Here is a 26,709-nt window from a genome sequence, read left to right as displayed (position 1 = left end):
GTGAGGGGGGAGGGGGAGTGGGTGGGGGGCGGTACTATCCTCTTCCTACTGTTGCTGGATGACCTGTTGGCTGTGTAACTACTGGTGGTGGATGATGGATAAGACATAAGCTATATAGGTGCTGCTGCTGGGGGCTGGGGAAGTTGGAAGTGAGGGATTTAAGGAGGAGATTTGTCGACAGAGAGTGTAGGAGAAAGGAAGGGGTGGTGGGGGGGTTAAGGCATGATTGATAGCTAATTTTACTGTCCTTGGTGGATGAATTGGTTGAATTTTTATTGTATTTTAGTTTTTTGGTTCGTAGATCAGCGCGTTGACGGATGAAGACGGTATTGCTGGTGGTGGTGGAGTGGGTGAGGCAGACTCAGAGAAGCGGGTGAACAGCGACGGATGACACCAGGAGAGGGAAGGTGAGGGCCAGAAGGTCGTGCCAGGGCCGTGTACCTGTTGAGAGGGGCATAATAAACCAACGATTAATATAACATACAACAAGTTATAGTAGTCTGTCTGTATCAGTGTGTGTGTCTCAAGGTCTATACTGTAGCTGCCTCGAGACCAACTATCTACCAGTAACCCCTAGACCTACCAGTAACCCCAGACCCTAACCCCTAGACCTACCAGTAACCCTAGAAGTACAACACAAGTCCCTAGACCACCAGTAACCCCTGACCCAGTAACCCCTAGACCTACCAGTAACCCCTAGACTTACAGTATCTACCAGTAGTCCCTAGACCTACCAGTAACCCCTTGACCTACCAGTAACCCCCCCTAGACCCACCAGTAACCCCCTAGACTTACCAGTATCTACAGTAGTCCCTAGACCTACCAGTAACCCCTAGACCTACCAGTAACCTCCTAGACCTACCAGTAACCCCTAGACTCCCACAGTATCTACCAGTAGTCCCTAGACCTACCAGTAACCCCTAGACCTACCAGTAACCTCCTAGACCTACCAGTAACCCCCTAGACTTACCAGTAACCCCTAGACCTACCAGTAACCCCTAGACCACCAGCAACCCTAGACCTACCAGTAACCCCTAGACTTACCAGTATCTACCAGTAGTCCCTAGACCTACCAGTAATACCCCCTAGACCTACCAGTAACCCCTAGACCTACCAGTAACCCCTAGACCTACCAGTAACCCTAGACCTACCAGTAACCCCTAGACCTACCAGTAACCCCAGACCTACCAGTAACCCCTAGACCACCAGTAACCCCTAGACCCAGCAACCCCAGACCTACCAGTAACCCCCCAGACCTACCAGTAACCCCTAGACCTACCATAACCCCCTAGACCTACCAGTAACCCCTAGACTTACCAGTATCTACCAGTAGTCCCTAGACCTACCAGTAACCCCTTGACCTACCAGTAACCTCCTAGACCTACCAGTAACCTCCTAGACTTACCAGTATCTACCAGTAACCCCCTACACCTACCAGGGAGGTACTACCGCCTGGGAAGATATTGGAAGCATAATGTGTTGTCTAATGGTAGACCTCGCCATATGGCACCACGAAAATTGTGACCAAGTCCCAGGTTGCTGATCTGACTTTGTGCCTCATTTACAAACAATTGCAGGGTCTCAATTGTTTCTCTTAACATTGACAACACAACATACATATATTGTTTCTCACTTTTTATCTTTTTTTTATATTTTTATTATTATTATTATTATTATTATTATTATTATTATTATTATTATTATTATTATTATTATTATTATTATCATTATTATTATTATTACATTTTCGCCCCCAGACCTGATGTGGGTCAGTAACCTGTGCCCGGGTGAGTTAATCCCCGAAAAAAAATAAAATAAAAAATAAAATAAAAAAGATCTACCAGTATTATAGTAGACTTACCAGTATCTACCGGTAACCTCCTACACCTACCAGTTTCTACCAGTAAAACCTTAGACCTACCAGTAAACCCATTAGAGTTACCAGTATTTACCGGCAAATTCCTACACTTACCAGTATCTACCAGTAGCACCCTAGGCCTAGATCTACCAGTACCTACCAGTAACACCCTAGGCCTAGACCTACCAGTATCTACCAATAACACCCTAGGCCTAGACCTACCAGTATCACCCTAGGTCTAGACCTACCAGTATCACCCTAGGTCTAGACCTACCAGTATCTACCAGTAACCCCTACACCTACCAGTACCTACCAGTAACCCCTACACCTACCAGTACCTACCAGTAACCCCACCCTACCAGGCATCACCAGTAACCCCTACACCTACCAGTACCTACCAGTAACCCCTACACCTACCAGTACCTACCAGTAAGCCCGCCTTAGACTAGACGTACCACCAGTACCTACCTGAAGCAGCACCACCGCCCAGGACGGAGGCGTGGTAGGGTGGGTGTGTGGTGAGGACGTCGTGGGCCGCCTGCTGGTACACCCCGGGGATCTTCCGCCACACCTCACCCTCACCTCCCCCTCCTGCAGTAGTCGCGGCAGGAGGAGAAACCGTAGCCGCAGAGAGGACGTCGTCAGGCCATCTGTGTCTAGCTGGTCCGTTTGAGGATCTAGCCACCCCGGGGATACCTGTAGGATAAGAGAGAGAGAGTGGTTGTGGTGGGAGAGAGAGAGTGGTTGTGGTGGAGAGAGAGAGTGGTTGTGGTGGAGAGAGAGAGTGGTTGTGGTGGGAGAGAGAGAGTGGTTGTGGTGGAGAGAGAGAGTGGTTGTGGTGGAGAGAGAGAGTGGTTGTGGTGGGAGGAGAGAGTGTGGTTGTGGTGGAGAGAGAGTGGTTGGGTGTGGGAGAGAGAGAGAGTGTGGTTGTGACAGAGAGAGAGAGATAGTGGTTGTGGTGGGGAGAGAGAGAGTGCGTGGTTGTGGCAGAGAGAGGAGAGTGGCCAACGGAGGTCCACACACACACACACCCCTTTAAAGTTTTCACTGCCACTCTCAGCATCTGTCAAGGCGTTTATTCTCCCGTACACAACTTGTTCTCTTCTTGTCCGTTCTCTTATATTTCTGTTGATCTATTTCCTTTTGTTTACTGTCCTGTTTATTGTTGTTTACTGTCCTGTTCACTGTTGTCTACTGTCCTGTTTACTTTTGTTTACTTCCTGTTTACTGTTGTTTACTGTTGCCCACTTTCATGTTTCCTCAGTGATTCTAACCTAACCTAAACCTAACCTAACCTAACCTAACCTATAATATTACATGTATGAGATTAAGGAATACATAGGGGTGTAGGGTGAGGAAAGGGAAGTAGGGGAGGAGGGGTAAAGGGGTGTTTGACGCCTCAGAGCTCCCATTGTGTACAACTTGAAGGCCGTCTAGCGTAGGAGTTTGGAACCTAAGCCACCATCAACACACCTTCCCTTGTTCTCCCACACCCACTCAATTGTATATACCTGTGATGACGGAGTTGGTGGTAGTGGTGGTAGTAGTTGTAGAAGTAGTGGTAAAAGTAATTGTTGTTGTATATTATTATTATTAGTAGTAGTAGTAGTGGTAGTATGCACGTATGCCCCTACTACCCGGATACAGCAGCCCAGCCTGTCACCTCTCTGCTCTTTCCTCATAAGAACTAGTTTCTTCATCTGTATGGGACTAAAGCAGATGTCGGAGGCGGACGTAACTGTCGCCCAAGGTGCTGAACACTATGCCGGGTAACAGACATTACAGGTCTAAAGAAGCCAGAACCAAAACTGCACTGGCTGTGATTAAAGGAGAAACAAACTGACCATGTGTGGTTTACAGAAAGGGAAACAATTGCCGGCATCCATATGGCAGGAGCCGACACAGGAGGTTACAGGATATCGCCCAGACACAAACTGCCCGACGATATCCTGCAAATGATAGCAAATGAGTCTACTCAACCCGAAATGTAGTACTAATAAACGCCGCTCCAATAGTAGCAGATGTCTACGAGGCAAGAATGGCAGACAGTCACCACAGTGGAATGGCATGTCGATGGAAAATGCGGTCATATGGGTCAAAGAAACTTACTCAGAAATTGCCGGGTGGTCGCCAGCTAACCTTGAACCACCCATGTGCGGCCACCAAGAAAATGATTCCGAGATGACCGTCTCACAACCGAGTACACTCAGGACTGCTTCCTTGCCCTTTAGCTCTTCAAATACTGGCACATTACCCCCGTCCATTCTGTCACGAGGACACACGCGCGACTAAGCACAAAGAAATGTGGCAGCAATGAAGAGAAGATTGACAATGTGGCAGAATAGTCTCTTTGATGATCTCCTATGAAGCAAGAACACTGCAGGAGAGACTAAAACAGAGGAGACGGAAAGCAAAACACCGATGACGTTGCAAGAAAGTTTCAGAAACATACGAGGTGGGAAAAGTGTTCTGGCGGCAAGATCTCTACAGAGGAATCTCTCGGTGGTGTTCTGCCAATAAACAGCGAGACATTAAAACAACTGGGCGAAAACATCCCTGCAAGTGAAGAGGAAGGCATCGTCCAGGGCATTATAAACCACCTCAAATGCCGTCCTGTTCGGAGAAAATAATGGGTGAGGGATAGAAAGCACTGAAAACTCAGGAGGCCGCCCCTAAGGTCTGATAAACGGTTGGTGAGTCATCCTCAGCACCAACAAGTTTGGCCCCGCAGCAGTGATCTCGCACTGCCATTGTCGCCCTTGCTGCCAACACCATCATGCTCTGACGGCCTGCTGCTCATTCCCCGGATAAGAATCCAGGATGTAGGCCTATTGGGGTGGGGGGAAGGTTGAGGCGGATCATCGGAAAATGCATAATGGAGGTGGTAAAGGACGATGTCAGGCGCGGCGGGGAACCTGCAAGTTTGTGCTGGCCATCAGGTTGGTGAAGCGCTATACACGCTATGAGAACGATATTTGAGCAGCGTGATTGTGAGGTGTTTCCTGGTTGATGCTTCCAACGCATTCGCTAACATACTTATCCGCAAGGACGCACTGCGGCCAACATCAAGATCAAGTATCCCAGCTTTACAATGTATGTTGAAAAACACCTATAGAATCCATCAGACCTCTATAGTAAAAACACCAAGGCTCTAAAAAGAGGGGTGATACCATCATACAGTCAACTGAGGGGAACAATGCAGGGGACCCTGTTGCAATGGCTATCCGTGTCTAAACACACAATAAAATTGAAACAACCGAGGTCAAGCAAGTGGCGTATGCTGACGACCCTTATAGGAGCAGGTGAAAGGGAGAACAAAAAAGTGGTGGGACCTGATAACATCAAATGGTTTGCAACAGGGTACCACCCAAATGCCAGCAAGTCCTTCCTCATTGTGAAGCCAGAACATTATGAACGGGCAATGAGGTGTTTGGTGAAGTGAGGTCAAACAATGGATGGCCAAAAGACACCTAGCTATAATCGGCACAAACGGACTTCAAGATCGAATACGTAATCGGGAAAGTAATGAGTGGGCTGGGGAATCAAGCTCTGTCTGATATTGCTAACAGAGTCACATGTGGCTTTGCGGCATTCACCATGGAGTCAAGCATCGCTGAAGCCACCGATGCGACATTCCTGATATCGGTCCTCCCCACCTTCTGAAATAGTTATCGGGCACACTCTATTCCAAATTAGTGAAACACCTTCACTTAACCCCGCAGAAAGATCACCTTGCACTACCACCGAGACTGGGAGGAATGGAACTACTAATCCAGAGGAGATTGCTGCCACTGAATATCAAAACCCGTTGCTTTCCACGGCAGCCTCACCAACCACACGATAACTCAGAACGCAACAGGCGTGGGGGGATATCACCGGCTAAACAAGATTCGACGGTCCATAACGACAGAACGACAGCACAGCTGGGTGATAAGTTGCAGCAACTGATGCTGCAAGTACCAAAGAATTTGGAAAAAAAGTAGCTATAGCGCAGGAGGTGGGCGCTCAAACTGGTTAATTACGTTACCGATAAGGGCAAATGGTTTCGGCCCACAACAAGAATTTACAGATGCCATTGTTCTAAGGTACGGTCGCCAGTAGAAGGTTTGCCTCCCAATGCGTGTGTGGTTCTTCTCCATGACGGTGATCACGCCATGGTGTGCAAGAAAGGGGCTTCATATGCATGAGGCATGACTAAGTAAGGGACTTCACAGCAAGTATGTTGAAGGAAATATGTCATGATGTCAGGGTATAACTGGACCCTCCTTCCATTGATGGTGAAAATTTCAACATAGGACTTCAAACACATCCAACGGTCTGTGGTTGATGTCAGTGCTCGGGGATTCTGGACGCAGAGGCAACGAAGCCTCGATATCAGGATTTTTATCCCATGGCCGCATTTCACCTTAACTTATAGCTCGATGCTGCAATACAGGAGGAACGAGAACGACAAGATAAGAGCATATGGGGGGAGAGAATTCAAAAGTTGACTGAAGGCAGCTTCACCTCTGGTGTTCACAACCCTGGTGGATGGGACCGCGCAAGATGCTTCTACGCCAGACTCCTCGGAGGTGATATCCGAACAGAAGCAGCAGCTCCAGGTTATGTTACAGCCTGATGAGATGCTCACTGTCCTTCTCCTCAGGTCTGCTTTGCTCTGCCTCAGGGGAACGAGAGCATCGGCCCCAAAGCCGACAACAGTTGCAGATATTGACTACGAGGCTACTGTCACTGAATGCCGCATAGATCTGCTGCTCAACTAACTCAACACAGCTAGGATAGCTACTTAGCTACGTATTAGGATATTTTATTTTAAGGTATTAAAATGGCAGAGAAGGTGTGGCTATTGGGGGAGGCGTGGTCCTAGTGGTAGAAGTAGTGGTGGTAGTAGTAGTAGTAGCCCTCACTGACCACATAATAGCCCAGAATGCAACAGGGGAAGTGGACACCAGCGAAGTTAATAAGATCCGTAGGTCCATTACAACAGATCGGCAGCACTGCCAAATGACATGGCAACTATTGCTGCATGTTCCAGAAAAATTTGACAAAGTGCTATAGCAGGAGGTGGGCGCCTCGAACTGGTTAACTACGTTACCGATAAGGGTTTTCAGCCTTAACAAACAAGAATTCACAGATGCCATTGCTCTAAGGTACGGTTGGCCAGTAGATGGTTTGCCCTCCACGCGCTGTGTGGCCCTCCTATGATGGCGATCACGCCATGGTCTGCAAGAAGGGGGCTTCATGCATGAGGCATGACGAGGTAAGGGATCTCACAGCAAATATGTTGAAGGAACGCCGGACGTCATGGTAGAACCGACCCTCCTTCCACTGGATGGCGAGATCTTCCAACACAGGACTTCAAACACATCTAACGAAGCCCGTTGTGGACGTCAGTGCTCGGGGACTGGACGGGGACAGCGAGCCTTCGACATCAGGATTTTTATCCCATGGCCTTGTCATCTGAATCCCAGCTCTCGATGCTGCACATAGGAGGAACGAGAACGACAAGAGAAGGGCATATGGGGAGAGAACAAAGTGTCGATCAAGGCAGCTTCATCCGCCTAGTGTTCACAACCCTGGTGGATGGGCCCAAGTGCAAGATGTTTTCACGCCAGACTCGTGGAGCTGATCTCCGAACAGAAGCAGCAGCCCAGAAGTTATGTTACAGCCTGATGAGATGTCGACTGTCCTTCTCTCTCCTTCTGTCTTGCTTTGGCCTCAGGGAACGAAGTTTGCCCCTACTCCGACAACTGCTGCAGATATTGACTATGAGGCTAAGTAACTGAATGCCGGACAGATCTGCAGCTCAACTAATTTAACACAGATAGGATAGCTTCTATGTATTAGGATATTTAATAAAGGTAAATAAATGGCGGCGAAGGTGTGGCTATTGGGGAGGCTGGAGGCCACAAGATAAAAAGTAGTAGTAGTAGTAGTAATCGTAGTTTTATGTCAATAGTGCTTACATCTCCAATCCATAATTTTATGGTGTTGGTGTGTGTGTGTGTGTGTGTGTACGTACCTCCTGCTACTGATCTAACTCACTGGAGGACACAGACCACATACTGCATGGGGAGTCTAAGATAGAGACACACGGCCTGGGATATATATATATATATATATATATAATATATATATATATATATATATATATATATATATATATATATATATATATATATATCTCTCTCAGTAGACTCACGGGTTGGGTGTTGATAGCGAAGGCGAGGCGGCCGCTGGCTTGGATCTGAGGGAAGTACAGGTGAGGTCGACCCAGTCCCCCACCAGGTAGTGACTTTTCACGCCCTTGATCACTGGCACCCCGTCTGGTAGATCTGTGGGGAGAGAGAGGCGTCAGGAGGCTGGCTGACAGTGTGGGGAGAGGGGGTGTTAGGAGGCTGGCTGACAGTGGGGAGAGGGGTGTTAGGAGGCTGGCTGACAGGGAGAGGGGTGTTAGGAGGCTGGCTGACAGTGGGGAGAGGGTGTTAGGGAGGCTGGTTGACAGTGGGGGAGAGGGGTGTTAGGAGGCTGGCTGACAGTGGGGAGAGGGGTGTTAGGAGGCTGGCTGACAGTGGGGAGAGGGGTGTTAGGAGGCTGGCTGACAGTGGGGAGAGGGGTGTTAGGAGGCTGGTTGACAGTGGGGAGAGGGTGTTAGGAGGCTGGCTGACAGTGGGGAGAGGGGTGTTAGGAGGCTGGCTGACAGTGGGGGAGAGGGGTGTTAGGGAGGCTGGCTGACAGTGGGGAGAGGGGTGTTAGGGAGGCTGGCTGACAGTGGGGAGAGGGGTGTTAGGGGCTGGCTGACAGTGGGGAGAGGGGTGTTAGGAGGCTGGTTGACAGGGGGAGAGGGGTGTTAGGAGGCTGGCTGATAGTGGGGAGAGGGGTGTTAGGGAGGCTGGCTGACAGTGGGGAGGGGTGTTTAGGAGGCTGGCTGACAGTGGGGAGAGGGGTGTTAGGAGGCTGGCTGACAGTGAGAGGGGTGTTAGGAGGCTGGCTGACAGGGAGAGGGAGGTTAAGAGGGTGCTGACAGTGAAGGGAGAGAGGGACGTTAGAAAGTTAGCTGAAATTGGGGAGGGTGAGGGGTATTAGGAGGCTGGTTGACATTGGAGTGAGGGGTGGTGGGTGTTGGAGGCTGGCTGACAGTGGGGAGTGTGGAGGGGTGTTGGAGGCTGGCTGACATTGGAGTGAGGGGTGGGGTGTTGGAGGCTGGCTGACAGTGGGGAGTGGGAGAGGGTTGAGGCTGGCTGACATTAGAGTGAGAGGGGGCTGGAGGTGGCTGACAGTGGGGAGAGTGTGAGGGTGTTGGAGGCTGGCTGACATTGGGGTGAGAGTGGGGGTGTTGGAGGCTGGCTGACAGTGGGGAGTGGGAGGGGTGTGGAGGCTGGCTGACATTGGGGGAGAGTGGGGGGTGTGGAGGCTGGCTGACAGTGGGGAGTGTGAGGGGTGGTGGGTGTTGGAGGCTGGCTCAACATTAGAGTGGAGAGTGGTGGGTGTTGGAGGCTGGGCTGACAGTGGGGAATGTGAGGGGTGTTGGAGGCTGGACTGAGCAGAGTGGGGTGGGGTGTTGGAGGCTGGCTGACAGGAGGAGAGTGGTGGGTGTTGGAGGCTGGCTGATGGTGGGTGTGGGAGGGTGGTGTTGGAGGCTTGACTGTGGGGCAGGAGGGTACTTGGAGGTCAACTGACGATTGGAAGAGAAGTCAAGAAGGTGGTTGATTTGTGGTGAGAGAAGTGTCAGGAGGCTGGCAGAATGGCTGACTACGGAGAAACTCTTGAAATTCTAAAGGTGTGAGAGAAGAGAGAGAGAGAGAGATAAAAGGAAAGAGAGATATACGGTGAGAGATAGACAGAGAGAGATACGGTGAGAGATAGAGAGAGAGAGATACGGTGAGAGATAGAGAGAGAGAGATACGGTGAGAGATAGAGAGAGAGAGATACGGTGAGAGTAGACAGAGAGAGATACGGTGAGAGATAGAGAGAGAGATAAGGTGAGAGAGAGATACGGTGAGAGATAGAGAGAGAGAGAGATAAGGTGAGAGATAAAGTGAGAGATACAGAGACAGATACAGTGAGAGAGAGACAGAGACAGTGAGAGATAAAGGGAGGGAGATACAGGAGAGAGAGAGAGAGCAAGAGTTAAAAAGATACAGTGAGAGAGAGAGAGAGAGAGAGAGAGAGAGAGAGAGAGAGAGATACAGTGAGAGATAAAGTATTAGTACAATGAAAGACACAACCAGAAAAAACATTATGTAAATTCAACAACAACAAAAACTTGGAGGCAGTTGTGTGGAGTTCACGACAGCCTGGAGCGAAGAGGAGGAGGAAGAAGGGGGAGGAGGAGGAGAAGAAGGAAGAAGAAGTGGGCAGGAAGAGGAGGAGAAGGAGGAAGAAGGGGGGAAGAGGAGGAGAAGGAGGAAGAAGTAGGGCAGAAGAGGAGGAAGAAGGCAGGAGAGGAAGAAGTGGGGCAGGAAGAGGAGGAGAAGGAGGAAGAAGTGGGGAAGAGGAGGAGAAAGAGGAAAAAGGGAAGAGAGGAGGAGAAGGAGGAGAAGTGAGGCAGGAAGAGGAGGAGAAGGGAGGAGGGGCAGGGAAGAGGAGAAGGAGGAAGAAGTGGGGCAGGAAGAGGAGGAAGAAGTGGGGTAGGAAGAGAGGAGAAGGAGAAAGAAGTGAGGGCAGGAAGAGGGAGGAAGAAGTGGGGCAGGAAGAGGAGGAAGAAGTGGGGGCAGGAAGAGGAGGAGAAGGAGAAAGAAGTGGGCAGGAAGAGGAGGAAGAAGTAGAAAGAGGAGGAGAAGGAGGAAGAAGGGGCAGGAAGAGGAGGAGAGGAGAAAGAAGGGGGCAGGAAGAGGAGGAAGAAGTGGGGGCAGGAGGAGGAGAAAAAGAGGAGAAGTGAGGGCAGGAAGAGGAGGAAGAAGTGGGGGCAGGAAGAGGAGGAGAAGGAGGAAGAAGTGGGGAAGAGGAGGAGAAGGAGAAGAAGTGAGGGCAGGAAGAGAGGAGAAGGAGGAAGAAGTGGGGCAGGAAGAGGGGAGGAAGAAGTGGGGGCAGGAAGAGGAGGAAAGTGGGGGCAGGAAGAGGAGGAGAAGGAGAAAGAAGGAGGGCAGGAAGAGGAGGAAGAAGGGGGGGCGGAAGAGGAGAAGAAGTGGGGCAGGGAAGAGGAGGAGAAGGAGAAAGAAGTGGGGCAGGAAGAGGAGGAAGAAGTGGGGGCAGGAAGAGGAGGAGAAGGGAAGAAGTGAGGGCAGGAAGAGGAGGAAGAAGTGGGGGCAGGAAGAGGAGGAGAAGGAGGAAGAAGTGGGGAAGTAAGAGGGAAAACGGAAGGGAGGAGTATGGGGATGAGATGGAGAAGGGTTTGGTTAGGTTAGGTTAGGTTAGGTTTGGTTAGGTTAGGGTAGGTTAGGTTTTAGTAAGGAAAAGACAAATAATAATTTAGCCACCCGGTTCGTGGTGATGCCCCAACATTGGCACCATCCTGTATCATGCCAAGGAAAATATTGGTAATCTATTATTGGAGAATCGTGGAGGAAGAAGAGGAGGGGGGGAGAGAAGAAGAGGGGAGGGAGGAGGGAAGAAGAGGGGGAGGGGAGGAGGAAGAAGAGGGGAGGGAGGAGGAAGAAGAGGGGAGGGAGGAGGAAGAAGAGGGGGAGGAAGAGGGGGTATTCTCTTCCCAGCTATACCTACATACACCACTATGTGCCAGGCAGTCATAATCTTCAGTGGCGGAGAGGAAACAGAAACATTGTATTGTTTGTTGATGCCTCTGTGTCCCTGTGGTGGTGATGAGGGGAGGGTGTAGTGGCAGTGGTGATGAGGGTGGTGGTGGTGAGGGGGTGATGGTGTGTTACATAGACTAAGTAGTAAGAGCCGTTGTAGTAATCTAAATAGTTCAACAGTATTATCTCCCCCTCCCTCCCTCCTTGATTCACCCCCTTCCCTCACCACCTCCCCCTCCTCCTCGTCTCCCTACCATCCATCAAACACACTAAACATTCGTCTCCATAACAATAATTTCCAACATCCATCACGCGGCAGGAGCACCAATCACCATCCTCTCCTCAAACTAAACCTGATTCAATGTTCCTTATATAAACTTAAGAGAGTCTCCTCCCTCCCTCCCTCCTCCTCCCGCAGGCATCTCGCTTCAGCTGTCCCGGGAGAATCTCTTTCAATATCTCACAAGTGGTGGTGGTGGTTCACGGCTGCTATGCGAAGTCTGAGGTTGCTTTGCTTTCAACGTGAGATCTGCAAGCTATATCTCTCCTCATCTTGACTTGTCTCTGTTGTGTCTGTCTGTCTGTCTGTCGCGCTCTAGACACTTGATCTCACAGCCATACGTCTTACACTTGGGTGGTATCAACATCTACAACACAGAATGGCCGACGTATCTCTTCTCACTGACCAAGTTGGTGTGGAGGGGAAGGAAGGAGCACTTTGTCGCCTCACTTAATCCTACACAACCGGTCAACACTCTCACACGGATCCCTGATATTGCTGGATAAACAGTGGCCACCTGCTGGCCCTCTTTTAACTTATAATCCTAAGTCTTACTCTCAAAAACTTTTTCTTCTTTCTCTTTTACCTTTACTGATCATTGGTTCATCTCCGCTACCAACTTTTTTTTTCCCCGAGGCGCGTCCAAGGAAAATTGGCAAAAGTGCACAAGTGACGTTACGATCATGTATAGACTGGGACAGATTGGGAGATTTCTTTGGGATATCTATTTCATATCTTTTTTCTTGGCTTTGGTTTCGTTTCCAAAATGGCTCTCTCATGGTCTTTCGTCATTAGTCCTCTTAATTCTTTGTATCGATCACAAAATGACTATATACATCTTCTTACCTGTCATTCATCTACCACCATTAAGCACACCGTCGTTCCCCAAACTCTATACTTATCACATTATCTTTTTTTAATACACATAAGTGATCCATAAGTGACCAAAACAACGCAGTTCATTTCTATATAGATGACTCAGCCCTCCATAGGCAGTCAGTCTCACGAGGTAATATTATAGATGGCAGACTATACGTCCCATCATCACACATCATTGAGGTTTAGGCATCATCCTTACCTTAATTAAGTCTTCTCGTGAACAAACTTCCATCAGAACGTTATGGCAAAAGTGCTTCAGGTCCTATACTTTACCGATAAACAGTTGGTAAGGATTTATAGTAAGTCTTGTGAGCTGCCAGATGGAATACCGCTTGTCGTCTGGTGTGGTGATGGGGCGCTTGGCCTTGATTCAGTGGAGGAATAAAGCCATCACAATAATGACCTTACCGGGAAATGTTCAGCGATGCACACACACACACACACACACACACTCTCTCTCTCTCTCTCTCAAGGACATCTCATCGTTTTCTCTATTCAGAAGCTTCCACAGCAGGTGTTCTGACGAGCTACATTCACCAGTGCCACCACACACCACCACCATTGGCCTACAAGGGTCTATGAGAGGTCCGTCCATCTTGCACAGACCTCCTCCTACCAACACTCATTTATACCTCAGACTAACACACACACAGAGAGAATATTTCTAATATATATATATAACCTTCAGCTGTTCGATATATATCCTGCTTCAAATAGGTCCAATCTCTGACAAGGGGGAACACGGACGATGCCACCAAGCTGAATAGGTCTGTCAAGCACCTCCAACCTTGTCTGATCTCTCTGTATGTTTATTTTACTCCCCTTCCTCCTCCTCCATCTCCTTATCTATCATTCCCTTCTGTCTCTTTCTTTGTTACCACTTAATGCCTTTCTCTTTGTCTTTTCTTCCTTTCCTTCCCTCTTACTTCCTTTGTTTTCAATCTCTCTCTCCTCACTTATTTCTCAATCACCTCCCTTCTTTCTCTCCTCCCATTCCTCTCCCATTCTTTCTCCTCTCCCTTCCTTTTGTCTCCTCTTCTCTCCCTCCCTTCCTCTCTCCACTCCTTTCCCTCAATCCTCTCCTGTCCATTCCTTCTCTCCTCTCCTCCCTTTCTTCTCTCCCACTCCTCTCCTCTCCCCTTCTCTCCCACCCTCTTCCCTCAATCCTCTCCCCCACTCCCCCTCCCCTTTCCCCTTCTCTCCCACCTCCTCTCGTCCTTTCCTTCACTCCTCCCTCCCTCCACCTCCCTCCCTCAATCCTCTTTCTCCCTTTCTTTCTCCCACTCATCTCCCCCACCTCTCTTCTCCCTTCTTTCTCTCCTCACTCCCTCTCTTCTCTCCCTCACTCCCTTCTTCTCTCCCCCTCCCTCCCTGACCAGCAAAGCACCGCTGCTCTCACACAGTCACACAACACTTTTGTTGATGTGGAAATGCAATGGGGTGAGTGGTGGTTGGTTGACTGTGTGGTGGTGGTGTTGACAGTGCGGTGGTGGTGTGGTTGACTGTGTGGTGGTGTGGTTGACTGTGCGGTGGTGGTGTGGTTGACTGTGTGGTGGTGTGGTGTGGTTGACTGTGTGGTGGTGTGGTTGACTGTGTGGTGGTTGACAGTGCGGTGGTGGTGTGGTTGACTGTGTGGTGGTGTGGTTGGCAGTGTGGTGGTGGTGGTGGTTGACTGTGGTGGTGTGTGGTTGACAATGTGGTGGTGTGGTTGACTGTGCTGGTGGTGTGGTTGACAGTGCGGTGGCGGTGTGGTTGACTGTGTGGTGGTGTGGTGTGGTTGACTGTGTGGTGGTGTGGTTGACTGTGTGGTGTGGTGTGGTTGACTGTGTGGGGTGGTGTGGCTGGACTGTATGGTGGTGGTGGTGTGGTTGACGGTGTGGTTGAGGGTGTGGTGGTGTGGCTGACTGTGTGGTGGTGGTGTGGTTGACTGTGTGGTGGTGGTGTGGCAGTGGTGTGGCTGACTGTGTGGTGGTGGTGTGGTTAACTGTGTGGTGGTGGTGTGGTGTGGTTGACGGTGTGGTGGTGTGGTGATGTGGTTGATGGTTTGGTAGTGTGGTGGTGTGTGTTTGGTTGATGATGTGTTGGTGTGGTTGATGATGTGTTAGTGTGGTTGATGATGTGGTGACCTTAACGGTGTGGTTGACTGTGGCGGTGTGGTTGACGGTGTGGCGGTGTGGTTGAGAGAGAAAGAGAGAGGTTACGAAGATAGTGAGTCAGCCAGTGGTCATGTCAGCAAGTAGTTATGTCAGCCAGTAGTCACATCAGCCAGTAGTCAGGTCAGCCAGTAGTTACATCAGCCAATAATAGTCAAGTCAGTCAGTACGTCAACCAGTCGTCACTTCAGCCAATAGTCATGTCAGCCAGTAGTTACGTCACCCAATAGCCACATCAGCCAATAATCACGCCAGCCAATAGTCACGTGAGCCAGCCAGTAGTCACGTCAGCCAGCCAGTAGCCCAGCCAGTCAGTAGTCGTCAGCCAGCCAGAAGTCACGTCAGCCAGTCAGTAGTCACGTCAGCCAGCCAGTAGTCACGTCAGCCAGCCAGTAGTCACGTCAGCCAGCCAGTAGTCACGTCAGCCAGCCAGTAGTCAGGTCAGCCAGCCAGTAGTCAGGTCAGCCAGCCAGTAGTCACGTCAGCCAGCCAGTAGTCACGTCAGCCAGCCAGTAGTCACGTCAGCCACTTGTCAAAAGAACAGCATCGTATTGCACTGAAAATAATAACGTTGTTGGGTGCTCATTTGACCACTACGTTTGGTAAGCCTGTTGTTTTATATTTTCTCTGCATTTATCAGTTATTTATTTATTTATTTCGTTCACACTCTCTGTTTTAAATCGTTTTATGTATGTGATCAAACGTGGTGATAATTTGACCTATATAAAGGAAAAATTAAAGGTAGCGTCGGTGTAAATATCATTCTAGTTAAATATTTTGGCTGTCTCGTTCAAGTGTTGCCTTTGATGCGATGTTGTCTACCTATAATGTCAACAGTATGGTAGTAATGTATGATTTTTTTTTTATTATTATTTTATTTTTGTGTTAAAGTTGTAAAATAAATGATATGTAGGTACACACTATATGTATGTATGTATGTATGTATGTTCACAATAGGGTTGGTATATTCCTCCCCCTTCCTGCCCACACACACCTCTACCCCCTCCTTCTGCCCCCCTGTCCCCCCTACTGTCCCATTCCCCTGCACCTCTTCCTCCCCTCATCTCAACCATTTTAACTCCCACAAATGATGTATATTTTGTTTGATGGTATTACGTCACAGAGTTGCCACACACACACTCACTGCTTGTTTGAGTTTCCTTATTATATAAATCCAGAAATTTCTATATAATCCACATATGCGGCTTATATAATCCACATATGGCAACCTGGTTTGGTGTCCTGCCTTGTTCTGGCTGACACCCTACACTGCACCATTTCTACTATATATTTCACTCTTACCAAAGGTGTTTATGACGTCAGAGAGACAGTCATATATGTACGTTCTCTATATATGTGTAATACCTGTATATAGAGTTTTATTTCGTAACTTTGTATAATATCTTGAGGGGAAAGATAATATCAACATTTTTATTCACAAGAATGTTTTAAACTGATTAAGTAAACACATACACTAATGGAAGATAATTATAGAGATAAATAGAATTACACAGAATTATAGGTAATATGTATAAAATATTTGTTATACAGAAAGATCAGTACAATGACTTAACTTCTCGAGTACAATGACTTAACTTCTTGAGTACAATGACTTAACTTCTCGAGTACAATGACTTAACTTCTCGAGTACAATGACTTAACCTCTGAGTACAATGACTTAACCTCTTGAGTACAATGACTTAACTTCGAGTACAATGACTTAACTCTTGAGTAAAATGACTTAACTTCTTGAGTACAATGACTTAACTTGGAGTACAATGACTTAACCTCTTGAGTAAAATGACTTAACTTCTCGAGTACAATGACTTAACCTCTTGAGTACAATGACTTAACTCTTGAGTAAAATGACTTAACTTCTCGAGTACAATGACTTAACTTGAGTACAATGACTTAACCTCTTGAGTACAATGACTTAACTTCTGAGTAACAATGACTTAACTTCTTGAGTACAATGACTTAACTTCGAGTACAATGACTAACCTCTTGAGTACAATGACTTAACTTCTTGAGTAAAATGACTTAACTTTCGAGTACAATGACTTAACCTTGAGTACAATGACTTAACCTTGAGTACAATGACTTAACTTCGGCAAGTAAAAGACTTAACTTCTTGAGTACAATGACTTAACTTCGAGTACAATGACTTAACCTCTCGAGTACAATGACTAAACCTCTTGAGTGAAGATAATAATATAGATAAAGCAGATTGGTAGATGAATATAGGATAATGTTGATAATAGATGTGAGAGAGAGAGAGAGAGAGAGAGAGAGAGAGAGAGAGAGAGAGAGAGAGAGGGTGAGAGAGAGAGAGAGGGGGGAGAGAGAGAGAGAGGGGTGAGGAGAGAGAGAGAGAGAGAGAGAGGGGGGTGAGAGAGAGAGAGAGGGTGAGAGAGAGAGAGAGAGAGAGAGTGGTGAATATTATATACATACGCCATCACAGCCAGGGTATCATAGTAAGCTGGTGGTTGTGGTAATGGTGGTATTAGTGGTAGTGGTTGTAGTTGTGGTAATGGTGGTATTAGTGGTGGTGGTAGTGGTAGTCGATGTGTTAGAGAGAGGGATAAAATAGTAGATATAGATATAAAGAGATAGATAGAGAGACAGATAGAGATAGAGAGAGAGATAGATAGATAGAGAGAGAGAGATAGAGAGAGATAGAGAGAGAGATAGATAGAGATATAGAGAGAGATAGATAGATAGAGAGATATATATAGAGAGAGAGATAGATAGATGGAGAGATATATGAGATAGATAGAGAGATAGATAGAGATAGAGAGAGATAGATAGGAGAGATAGATAGAGAGAGATGATAGAGAGATAGATAGATAGAGAGATATATAGAGATAGATGAGATAGAGAGATAGATAGAGAGATAGATTGAGAGAGAGATAGATAGATGGGGAGAGAGAGATATAGATAGAGAGATGATAGAGAGATAGATAGAGATAGATAGAGAGGATGGATGAGGGATGGATGAGGTATGATAGAGAGAGATAGATAGAGATAGAGAGAAGAGATAGATAACTAGAGATAGATAGAGAGACAGAGGATAGATAGAGATAGATAAATAGTTAGAGATAGAGAGAGAGCGATAAATAGAGATAGAGAGATAGATAGAGAGAGATAGATAGTTAGAGATAGAGAGAGAGAGATAGATAGAGATAGAGAGAATAGATAGAGAGATATATAGAGAATAGAGATAGAGAGATAGGATATATAAGAGAGAGATATAGAGATAGATAGGGATAGATAGAGAGAGAGTAGATAGAGAGAGAGATAGATAGATAGATAGAGAGAGAGATATATAGATAGAGAGATAGATAGAGAGATAGATAGAGAGAGAGATAGATAGAGATAGATAGAGAGCAGAGAGAGATAGATAACTAGAGATAGATAGAGACAGAGGAGGATATAGAGATAGATAGATAGTTAGAGATAGAGAGAGCGACAAATAGAGATGAGAGAGATAGATAGTTAGAGATAGAGATAGAGAGAAATAGATAGAGATATATAGATAGATAGAGATAGAGAGATGGATGAGATAAGAGATAGATAGAGATAGAGAGCGATAAATAGAGACAGAGAGAGAGATGGATAGGTATATAGACTTCTTACAACACCTCTTCCTTCCTTCAGGCTCCCTCCCCTTCCTCTCCCTTCCCTCCCTTTCCCTTCCCTCCCTTTCTTTCCCTTTCCTCTCTTCTCTAGTTCCCCCATCCTCCCTTTCTTCCCTACCATTCATTCCCTCCTTTCATCCCTCTCCCCTATTTCCCTCTCTCCATTCCTCCCTCACCTCCTTCCCTCCTTCCCTCCCGACTTACCGACCACAGTGAGGGAGGGAGAATCGGAACTTGTGTGAAAAGTCGGGCATTTCCTCCTCCCTGTCCCTCCAAAACCCCTTCCTCCCTCCCCTCCATCCCCCCATACCCTTCCCTCTTCCTCCCATACCCTCCCTCCTCCTCCCCCTCCCCGACTTACCGACCACAGTGAGAGTAGCAGAGTCGGAAGCAGTGTGGAAGGTCGGGCCATCGGCGCAATTTCACAGTGGAAGGGCCCTCAGCTGCTAGCGTCACGTTGGCTATAATGGCACACTGCCTCCCCAAGACTTGTCGCCAGGGAGAGAGAGAGAGAGAGAGTGAGAGAGAGTGTGAGAGGTAGGGAAGTGTGTGAGAGAGTGGGGGTAGCAAGAGGCAGGAAAAAGGCAGGGACAAGCGGGAGAGAGGAAAGAGAAAGAAATGAGGTATGAGAGTGGGAGAGAGAGAGAGATATCTTTTATTATTATTATTATTATTATTAGTATTATTATTATATTATTATTATTATTATATATATTATTATTATTATTATATATATTATTATTATTATTATTATTATTATTATTTTATTATTATTATTGTTATTATTATTAATATTATTATTATTATTACTATTATTATTATTGTTAGTATTTACATTATTATTATTATTATTGTTATTATTATTATTACATTGTTATTATTATTATTATTGTTATTATTATTATTATTATTATTATTGTTATTATTATTATTATTGTTATTATTATTATTATTATTATTATTATTGTTATTATTATTATTACTATTATTATTATTATTATTATATTATTAGTATTATTATTATTATTGTTATTATTATTATTATTATTATTTTATTATTTTTATTATTATTATTACAGGTAAAGAAATAACAAATGAGTCAAGTTTAGAGAGACGCCGAATACTAAATATATTCCTCAGATCTTCGATACATTCAAACCGATTCGGACATAAACTAAGGTATTTAGAGACAGTGAACGTTATACATGTGTTCTGAACTATACTTAAAGGAGTAACTAGACCTAAGAACATATTATTAGAGAGTAAGATTAAATAATACCAAGTCTTCCTCTATCTTTCTATCTATCCGTCTGTCTGTCTGTCTGTCTAGCTATCTGTCTGTCTCTCTCTCTCTCTCTCTCTCTCTCTCTCTCTCCCCCCCCCCCCCTCTCTCTCTACCACATCAAAGAGTGTCATCTGTTTACTAATAGTTTCCGTGACATTGGACGTAACACATGTACAGAGTTATGAGGACTTGGTACAGTAGTTTAGTCAGGTAATATATATATATAGTGTGTTTGTCTTGTTTAATAATATAGATGTGTTACAAACCCACCACCCCCACTACCCCTCCTCCCACCCACCCCCACCCCCACCCTTGGCGAGTTAGTCCAGAGATGGGAGACAAGCAAAGCGCCGCGATAATCTGAAAAGCTGTATGACAAAAAAGGAAAAGGAAGGTATGTGTGTGTGTGTGTGTACCTGTGTCTGTGGCTGTGTGTGTGTACCGGTGCCTGTGGGTATGTATGTATGTTTGAATGTTTAAATGCAGTGTATATATATTTGTGTGTGTGTGTGTGTTAATCCTGAAGCCGCACTCTTTCACAGCTCCAGAAATAATGTCATCTGGGCCAGGAGCTTTGAGGGGATCAAGGGTGTTGGGGAGAGGGGTGAGAGGGAATGAGGGGGGACAAAGAGAGAGGGTGAGAGGGAATGAGGGGGACAAAGAGAGGGATGGGGAGGGAGGACAGAGGGAGAGGGAGAGGCGGAAAAGTCCCTCCTCCATTCCCCCCGCACCCATACAATTTAGTCAGCATGAAGAATGATCTGAGAGCCACTTTAGGAGCTAAGGTGATTGCCAGGATCACCTATAGCTGTGTGTGTGTGTGATGTGTTTGTGTGTGTGTGTGTGTTTGTGTGTGTGTCTGTGTGTGTGTGTGTGTGTGTGCTTTCTTCACCCTTTTCACCCTTCATCATCATCATCTTTACTTTCTCACCGACGTAATTCTCCTCCCTCCCTCTTCCCCTCCTCTCTCTCCCTCCCTTCCCCACCAAGAGATTTTATTTTTTTTTTTGACTGTGGTGGGATGGAGTCACACTGTGGAGATCAGGGTGAGCAAAAGGCTGAAAAAGTTAGTAAAAAGTGTGTTAGTTGGGAAGCAGAGAGGCGTGTTGTTGTTCTGTGTGTGTGTGTGTGTGTGTGTTTGTGTGTGTGAAAGTGGCCGCGGCGGAAAGGACTAAGGAAGGGTCAGGGGAGGGGTCGGGAGGGTGCGGTATACGTGTGAAAATTTTGATTCCCGTGTGTGGAATTTTTTAGTCCGTGTGAAATTTCGTCCGTGTTTATGGTTGGTTGATGTAGTGTTTGTGTGTGTGTGTTGTGTTGTGTTGGGCTTGTGTGTTTGTGTGGTGACTGTGAGAGGAGGAGGGGAAGGTAGAAGGGAGGGAGGGTAGGGGGAAGGGAGTGTAGGGGAAGGAGTGTTTTATATTTGTGTTTTTAGGTTATTTATATATATATATATATAAGCTTTATGACGTAATATACCATAGAAAAGAGGATTTTTGTGTGTGTGTGTGTGTGTGTGTGGTGTGTGTGTGTGTGTGTGTATAAAGTGAAATACTTTGTAGTATATTTATTTATTACACACACACACACACACACACACACACACACACACACACACATACAACCACAGCAGGGTCAATAAATAAACGAGAATAATACCAAGTCAACGCTAATAAATTTTCAACTAAAGAAGAAAAAGAAGAAGAAGAAGAAGAAGAAATATGAAAGGAAGTAAAGGGAAGTAAATGAGTGACGATAGGAAATGGAGGCAAAGGAGAAATAACGATAAATATAGAATAGGAAGAATAAGATAAAGAAGGAAACACAAGACGAAGTAGAATGAGACACTTACCGACAACAACAACAAACAACAATTATATTAATGATGATAATAATAATAATAACAAATTAACAAATAACAACAACTAAATAACAACTATATCAAAACAATCACAACAACAAACAATAAATACCACAATAACAACAACAATAACAACAAACAATAATAACTGCACATAACAACAACAAACAATAACAACAAACAATAATACCCGCAATAACTATACAAAAAATAACAAACAATTATAATAACAACAACACCAGCAAACAATAACAAACCACAAGAACAAGCAATAACAACACATAACAACAACAACAACAGGGCAACTTAGAACAGAAAACAGAACAATAAATTTAAAGCCAGTATCCTTCACCCCGAGAGAGAGAGAGAGAGAGAGAGAGAGAGAGAGAGAGAGAGAGAGAGAGAGAGAGAGAGAGAGAGAGGAGAGAGAGAGAGAAGACTAGGAGAAAAGAGAGAGAGAGAGAGAGAGAGAGAGAAGACTAGAGAAAAGAGAGAGAGAGAGAGAGAGAGAAGACTAGAGAAAGAGAGAGAGAGAGAGAGAGAGAGAGAAGACTCAGAGAAAGAGAGAGAGAGAGAGAGAGAGAGAAGACTAGAGAAAAGAGAGAGAGAGAGAGAGAGATAATTGAATAATGAGGAAGGATAGAAAGGGTAGACTCGGTAGGGATGATTGGTAGGAGTAGGATAGGGAAGGATAGGTAGAAAGAGTGGGATAGGGAAGAATAGGTAGAGGGAGTAGATAAGGAAGAGTAGATAGGGGGAGTAGGATAGGTAGACGAATTAGATAGGGAAGATAGGTAGGGTGTGTAGGATAGGGAAGGATGGGTAGAGGAAGTAGGATATGTAGGGGGAGTAGGATAGAGAAGGATATGTAGGGGGAGTAGGATAGGTAGAGGGAGTAGATAAGGAAGGAAAGGATAGGTAGGGTGTGTAGGATAGGTAGGGGAGTAAGATAGGGAAGGATGGGTAGAGGAAGTAGGATAGAGAAGGATATGTAGGGGGAGTAGGATAGGTAGAGGGAGTAGATAAGGAAGGAAAGGATAGGTAGGGTGTGTAGGATAGGTAGGGGAGTAAGATAGGGATGGATGGGTAGAGGAAGTAGGATAGAGAAGGATATGTAGGGGGAATAGGATAGGTAGAGGGAGTAGATAAGGAAAGAAAGGATAGGTAGAAGGAATAGAATGGGGAAGGATGGGTAGAGGGAGTAGGATAGATAGAGAGTAATTGGATAATAGGGAAGACTTGAAATAGGACGATGAGGAAGGGTGATAGGATAAAGATAGAGAGAGAGATAGAGAGAGAGAATAAGAAACGTAAGATAAATAAGGATAGGCAATACATGGATGAGGGAGGGAGGGAGGAAGGAGGGAGGTGGAGGGTAAGTGCAAATGAAGGAGGAAATGGGAAGGGAGAGAGAGAAGGAGGGTGGGAGAAGGATGGAGGGAGGAAAGAAGATTGAAAAGTGGGAAGGGAGAGGGAGGAATAAAGAAAGGGAGGAAGTGGGAAGGGAGAGAGGAAAGGAGGGATGAAAAGGGAGTAAGGAAGGGAAAGAGGGAGGGAGGAATAAAGAGAGGGATGAAAACTGAGTGGTAAGGAGGCAGGTAGAGGGTGAGAGAAAAGAGGAGAGAATAAAGAGAGAGAGAGAGAGAGAGAGTTTGTTGTTTTGCCAAGTTGAGCTTTTGAAGGAAATATTACAAAAAGACCATTAACACTATCCCCTCTCTCCCCGCCCACCCACGCCCACTCCCTGTAACTCTCTCACACCCACGCCCACACCCTGTAACTCTCACATCCACGCCCACACCCTGTAACTCTCACACTCCACGCCCACACTCTGTAACTCTTCACACCCACGCCCACACCCTGTAACTCTGTCCACGCCTTACACACCCCCTGTAACTCCCACACCCACGCCCACACCCCTGTAACTCTCTCACATCCACGCCCACACCCCTTTAACCTCACACCATTCCACACTCTGTAACTCCCCACACCCACGGCCACACCCCTGTAACCCCACACCCACGCCCACACCCTGTAACTCTCACACCCACGCCCACACCCTGTAACTCCCTACACCCACACCCCTGTAACTCTCCTCACACCCACGCCCACACCCTGTAACTCACACACCCACGCCCACACCCTGTAACTCCACACTCAAGCCCACACCCTAGAAACCCCTTACACCCACACCCCTGTAACCTTCACACCCACGCCCACACCCTGTAACTCTCACACCACGCCCACACCTGTAACCTCACAATTCAATAATCTCTGTAACTCTCTCACACCCACGCCCATTGAATCTCTGTAACTCTCTCACATCCACGCCCACACCCCTGTAACTCCCACACACCCACACCCTGTAACTCTCACATCCACGCCCACACCCCTGTAACTCACATCCACGCCCACATTCCCAGTGGCCCCCACACTCCACGCCCACACTCCCTGTAACTCTCACATCCACGCCCACACCCTGTAACTCTCACATCCACGCCCACACCCTGTAACTCCCACACCCACGCCCACACCCTGTAACTCCCACACCCACACTCTCCCATCTAAATCCCCTCCTACTCCCCGTCCTCTCCCATTCCCTCCCTTCCCTTCCCCCCAACATACACCCTACATACTCACATCAACATCGAGGGTGGGAGGGTCGAAGATCTGGATGGGATGGGCGGCGGTGGGCGTGTAGCGGTAGAACTCATGAGGTCCCTGATACCACTGTATAGAGTACATGTGATCGGTGTTTTCCTCCCACGAGCAGTCTAACTCCCCTTCACCACCCACCTCCAGCCTCGCCGGCACCCGCACCCGTGTGATCATGATGCTTCTGCTGCCTGTGTGGGAGAGAGAGAGAGGGAGGAGGGGAGGTGGGAGAGAGAGGAGAGCGAGGGGGAGAGAGAGAGGGAGGGTGAGTGTGGGAGAGAGAGGGAGGGGTGAGGGGAGAGAGAGAGGGAGGGGTGAGTGGGGAGAGAGAGGAGGGAGGGGTGAGTGGGAGAGAAAGGAGCGGGAGGGAGAGAGAGAGAGAGAGAGGGGTGTAGGGTGAGGGGAGAGAGGAGCGGGAGAGAGAGAGGCCGGGGAGAGGAGAGAGAGAGGGACAGTGAGAGGGAGAGTGAGTGGGAGAGAGAGAGGGAGAGTGAGTGTGGGAGAGAGAGAGAGTGGGTGTGGGAGAGAGAGAGAGAGGGTGGGGGAAAACGAGAGAGTGAATGAATAATGGGGAGACACTCAAGTTTTCATGATGTTTATGTGAGTGAGAGAGAGAGAGAGAGAGAGAGAGAGAGAGAGAGAGAGAGAGAGAGATAAATTTCACTCACCTGGACGCACCTGAAATAAACGCATCATGAGAATTCTACCTGTCTCTAGAAATTGACCTAAAAATATAGCTATTATCTTTTCTCTCTCGTATATATAAACAATAGATGCGAGTAGTGTTAATAATAGATTCAAGTAATGTTAACAAGAGATACAAGTTAGTAGGTAGTAGGCAGCTACCAAACAGGGAGGTACTACCGCCTGGGAAGATATTGGAAGCATAATGTGTTGTCTAATGGTAGACCCTGCTGCCATATGGCATCACGAAAATTGTGACCAAGTCCCAGGTTGTTGATCTGACTTTCTGCCTCATTTACACACAATTGCAGAATCTCAATTGTTTCTCTTACTTTGACAACACAACATACATATACTGTATTGCTTCTCACTTTTGATCTTTTTTTTTTTATATATGGCTCTTTATTATTATTAATATTATTATTATTATCATCATCATTATTATTATTATTATTATTATTATTTTATTATATTTCGCCCCCCAGACCCCGATGTGGGTCAGTGACTTGTGCCCGGGTGGGCTTAATCCCCGTAAAAAATAAAATAAATTAATACAAATATAAATCAATAAATAAAGTGGTGTTAACAATAGATTCAAGCAGTGTTAACAATATATTCAAGTGGTGTTAACAATAGATTCAAGTGGTGTTAACAATATATTCAAGTAGTGTTAACAATAGATTCAGGTAGTGTTAACAATAGATTCAAGCAGTGTTGACAAAAGATTCAAGTAGTGTTAACAGTAGAATCAAGCAGTGTTAACAATAGATTCAAGTGGTGTTAACAATATATTCAAGTAGTGTTAACAGTAGAATCAAGCAGTGTTAACAATAGATTCAAGTAGTGTTAATAATAGATTCAGGTAGCGATAAGCCCAGCCATGGTAGGAGGTGTTGCGGGTTTTAGTGCTCCCTGGCGTTCCATTAACCCCTTGCTGGTTCCTGGGCTAATCTCGCCAGAGCTTCGCCTTATAGGGTGTTAAAACTCACTAATCTGGGCGTCTCTCTGTGTCTCCTCTGTGTAAAACGCGGCTCTTCTTTCTCTCTCTCTCTCTCTCTCTCTCTATGCTTGGTCGGGTAGCTGAGAGTAAGTTAGGGATTACCTTTGGTATGTCCGTGTCGCCTGAAAAGTATATTCGACAAGGCAGCCATGTTCGTGGTCCTCGTTTAAACATAGTCCACCTTGGTCAACATCTGTCGGGGGACGCTGGGTGTCGACACTCGTACATGCAGGACTTGAGATACCAGTGTTTATCTCAAAGACGTATAGCAATTTCGTGAAGAGAGAGAGAGAGAGAGAGACCAATTACCTTACCAAATTTACAAACAAACACACACACACACACACACACACACAGAAAAAACAGACACCAACCATCCCTCTATGACTTTCCTCCATCACTTCCCCACCATCACACCCTCCATCACCCCTCCATCACCCTCACCCTTCCATCACCCCTCACCCCCTCCATCACCCCCCTCCGTCATCCCCTGTCACTCCCCGACCAACACACATAAGGTCGTCCTCATAGTGTTTTTTTTCCCGAGTGGTTGTTAGCACAGGCGACACTCCCAGCAGAGCACAGGGGATTATCACGGTAATTATCCAGCTTAATGATCCTAATTACCCATAAAGAATGATATAAGCGACGAAGACCAACGATATCCCGCTTATTTTTGTTATTGTAATGTGTGTGTGTTTGTGTGTGTCTGTGTGTGTGTGTG

The 26,709-nt window shown here is 46.5% G+C and overlaps 1 protein-coding gene across 1 annotated transcript; it reads right to left on the bottom strand.

The window, feature by feature from the left end:
- Positions 1–206: 206 nt before the first annotated feature.
- On the bottom strand, positions 207–24,478 carry LOC121857670. Its single transcript, XM_042353730.1, has 5 exons — positions 24,283–24,478; positions 18,865–18,964; positions 8,061–8,193; positions 2,327–2,554; positions 207–441 (listed from the first exon to the last, which is right to left on the bottom strand). The coding sequence occupies exons 1-5, from the start codon at positions 24,476–24,478 to the stop codon at positions 283–285; spliced, it is 816 nt and encodes a 271-aa protein (XP_042209664.1). The 3' UTR covers positions 207–282.
- Positions 24,479–26,709: the final 2,231 nt, after the last annotated feature.

The sequence above is a fragment of the Homarus americanus genome, unplaced genomic scaffold, assembly GCF_018991925.1.
Source record: "Homarus americanus isolate GMGI-L3 unplaced genomic scaffold, GMGI_Hamer_2.0 scaffold16712, whole genome shotgun sequence".
Lineage (NCBI taxonomy): Eukaryota > Metazoa > Arthropoda > Malacostraca > Decapoda > Nephropidae > Homarus > Homarus americanus.
The sequence above is the reverse complement of the archived record's forward strand: the minus strand, read 5'-3'. Positions and strand labels throughout refer to the sequence as shown.

Coding starts and splice junctions, on each gene's coding strand:
- LOC121857670 (XM_042353730.1), bottom strand. CDS start 24,478: ATGATCACACGGGTGCGGGTGCCGGCGAGGCTGGAGGTGGGTGGTGAA. Junction 18,965..24,282: donor CACCCTCGATGTTGATGTGA/GTATGTAGGGTG, acceptor GTGCCATTATAG/CCAACGTGACGCTAGCAGCT. Junction 2,555..8,060: donor TCGCTATCAACACCCAACCC/GTGAGTCTACTG, acceptor CTTATCCTACAG/GTATCCCCGGGGTGGCTAGA.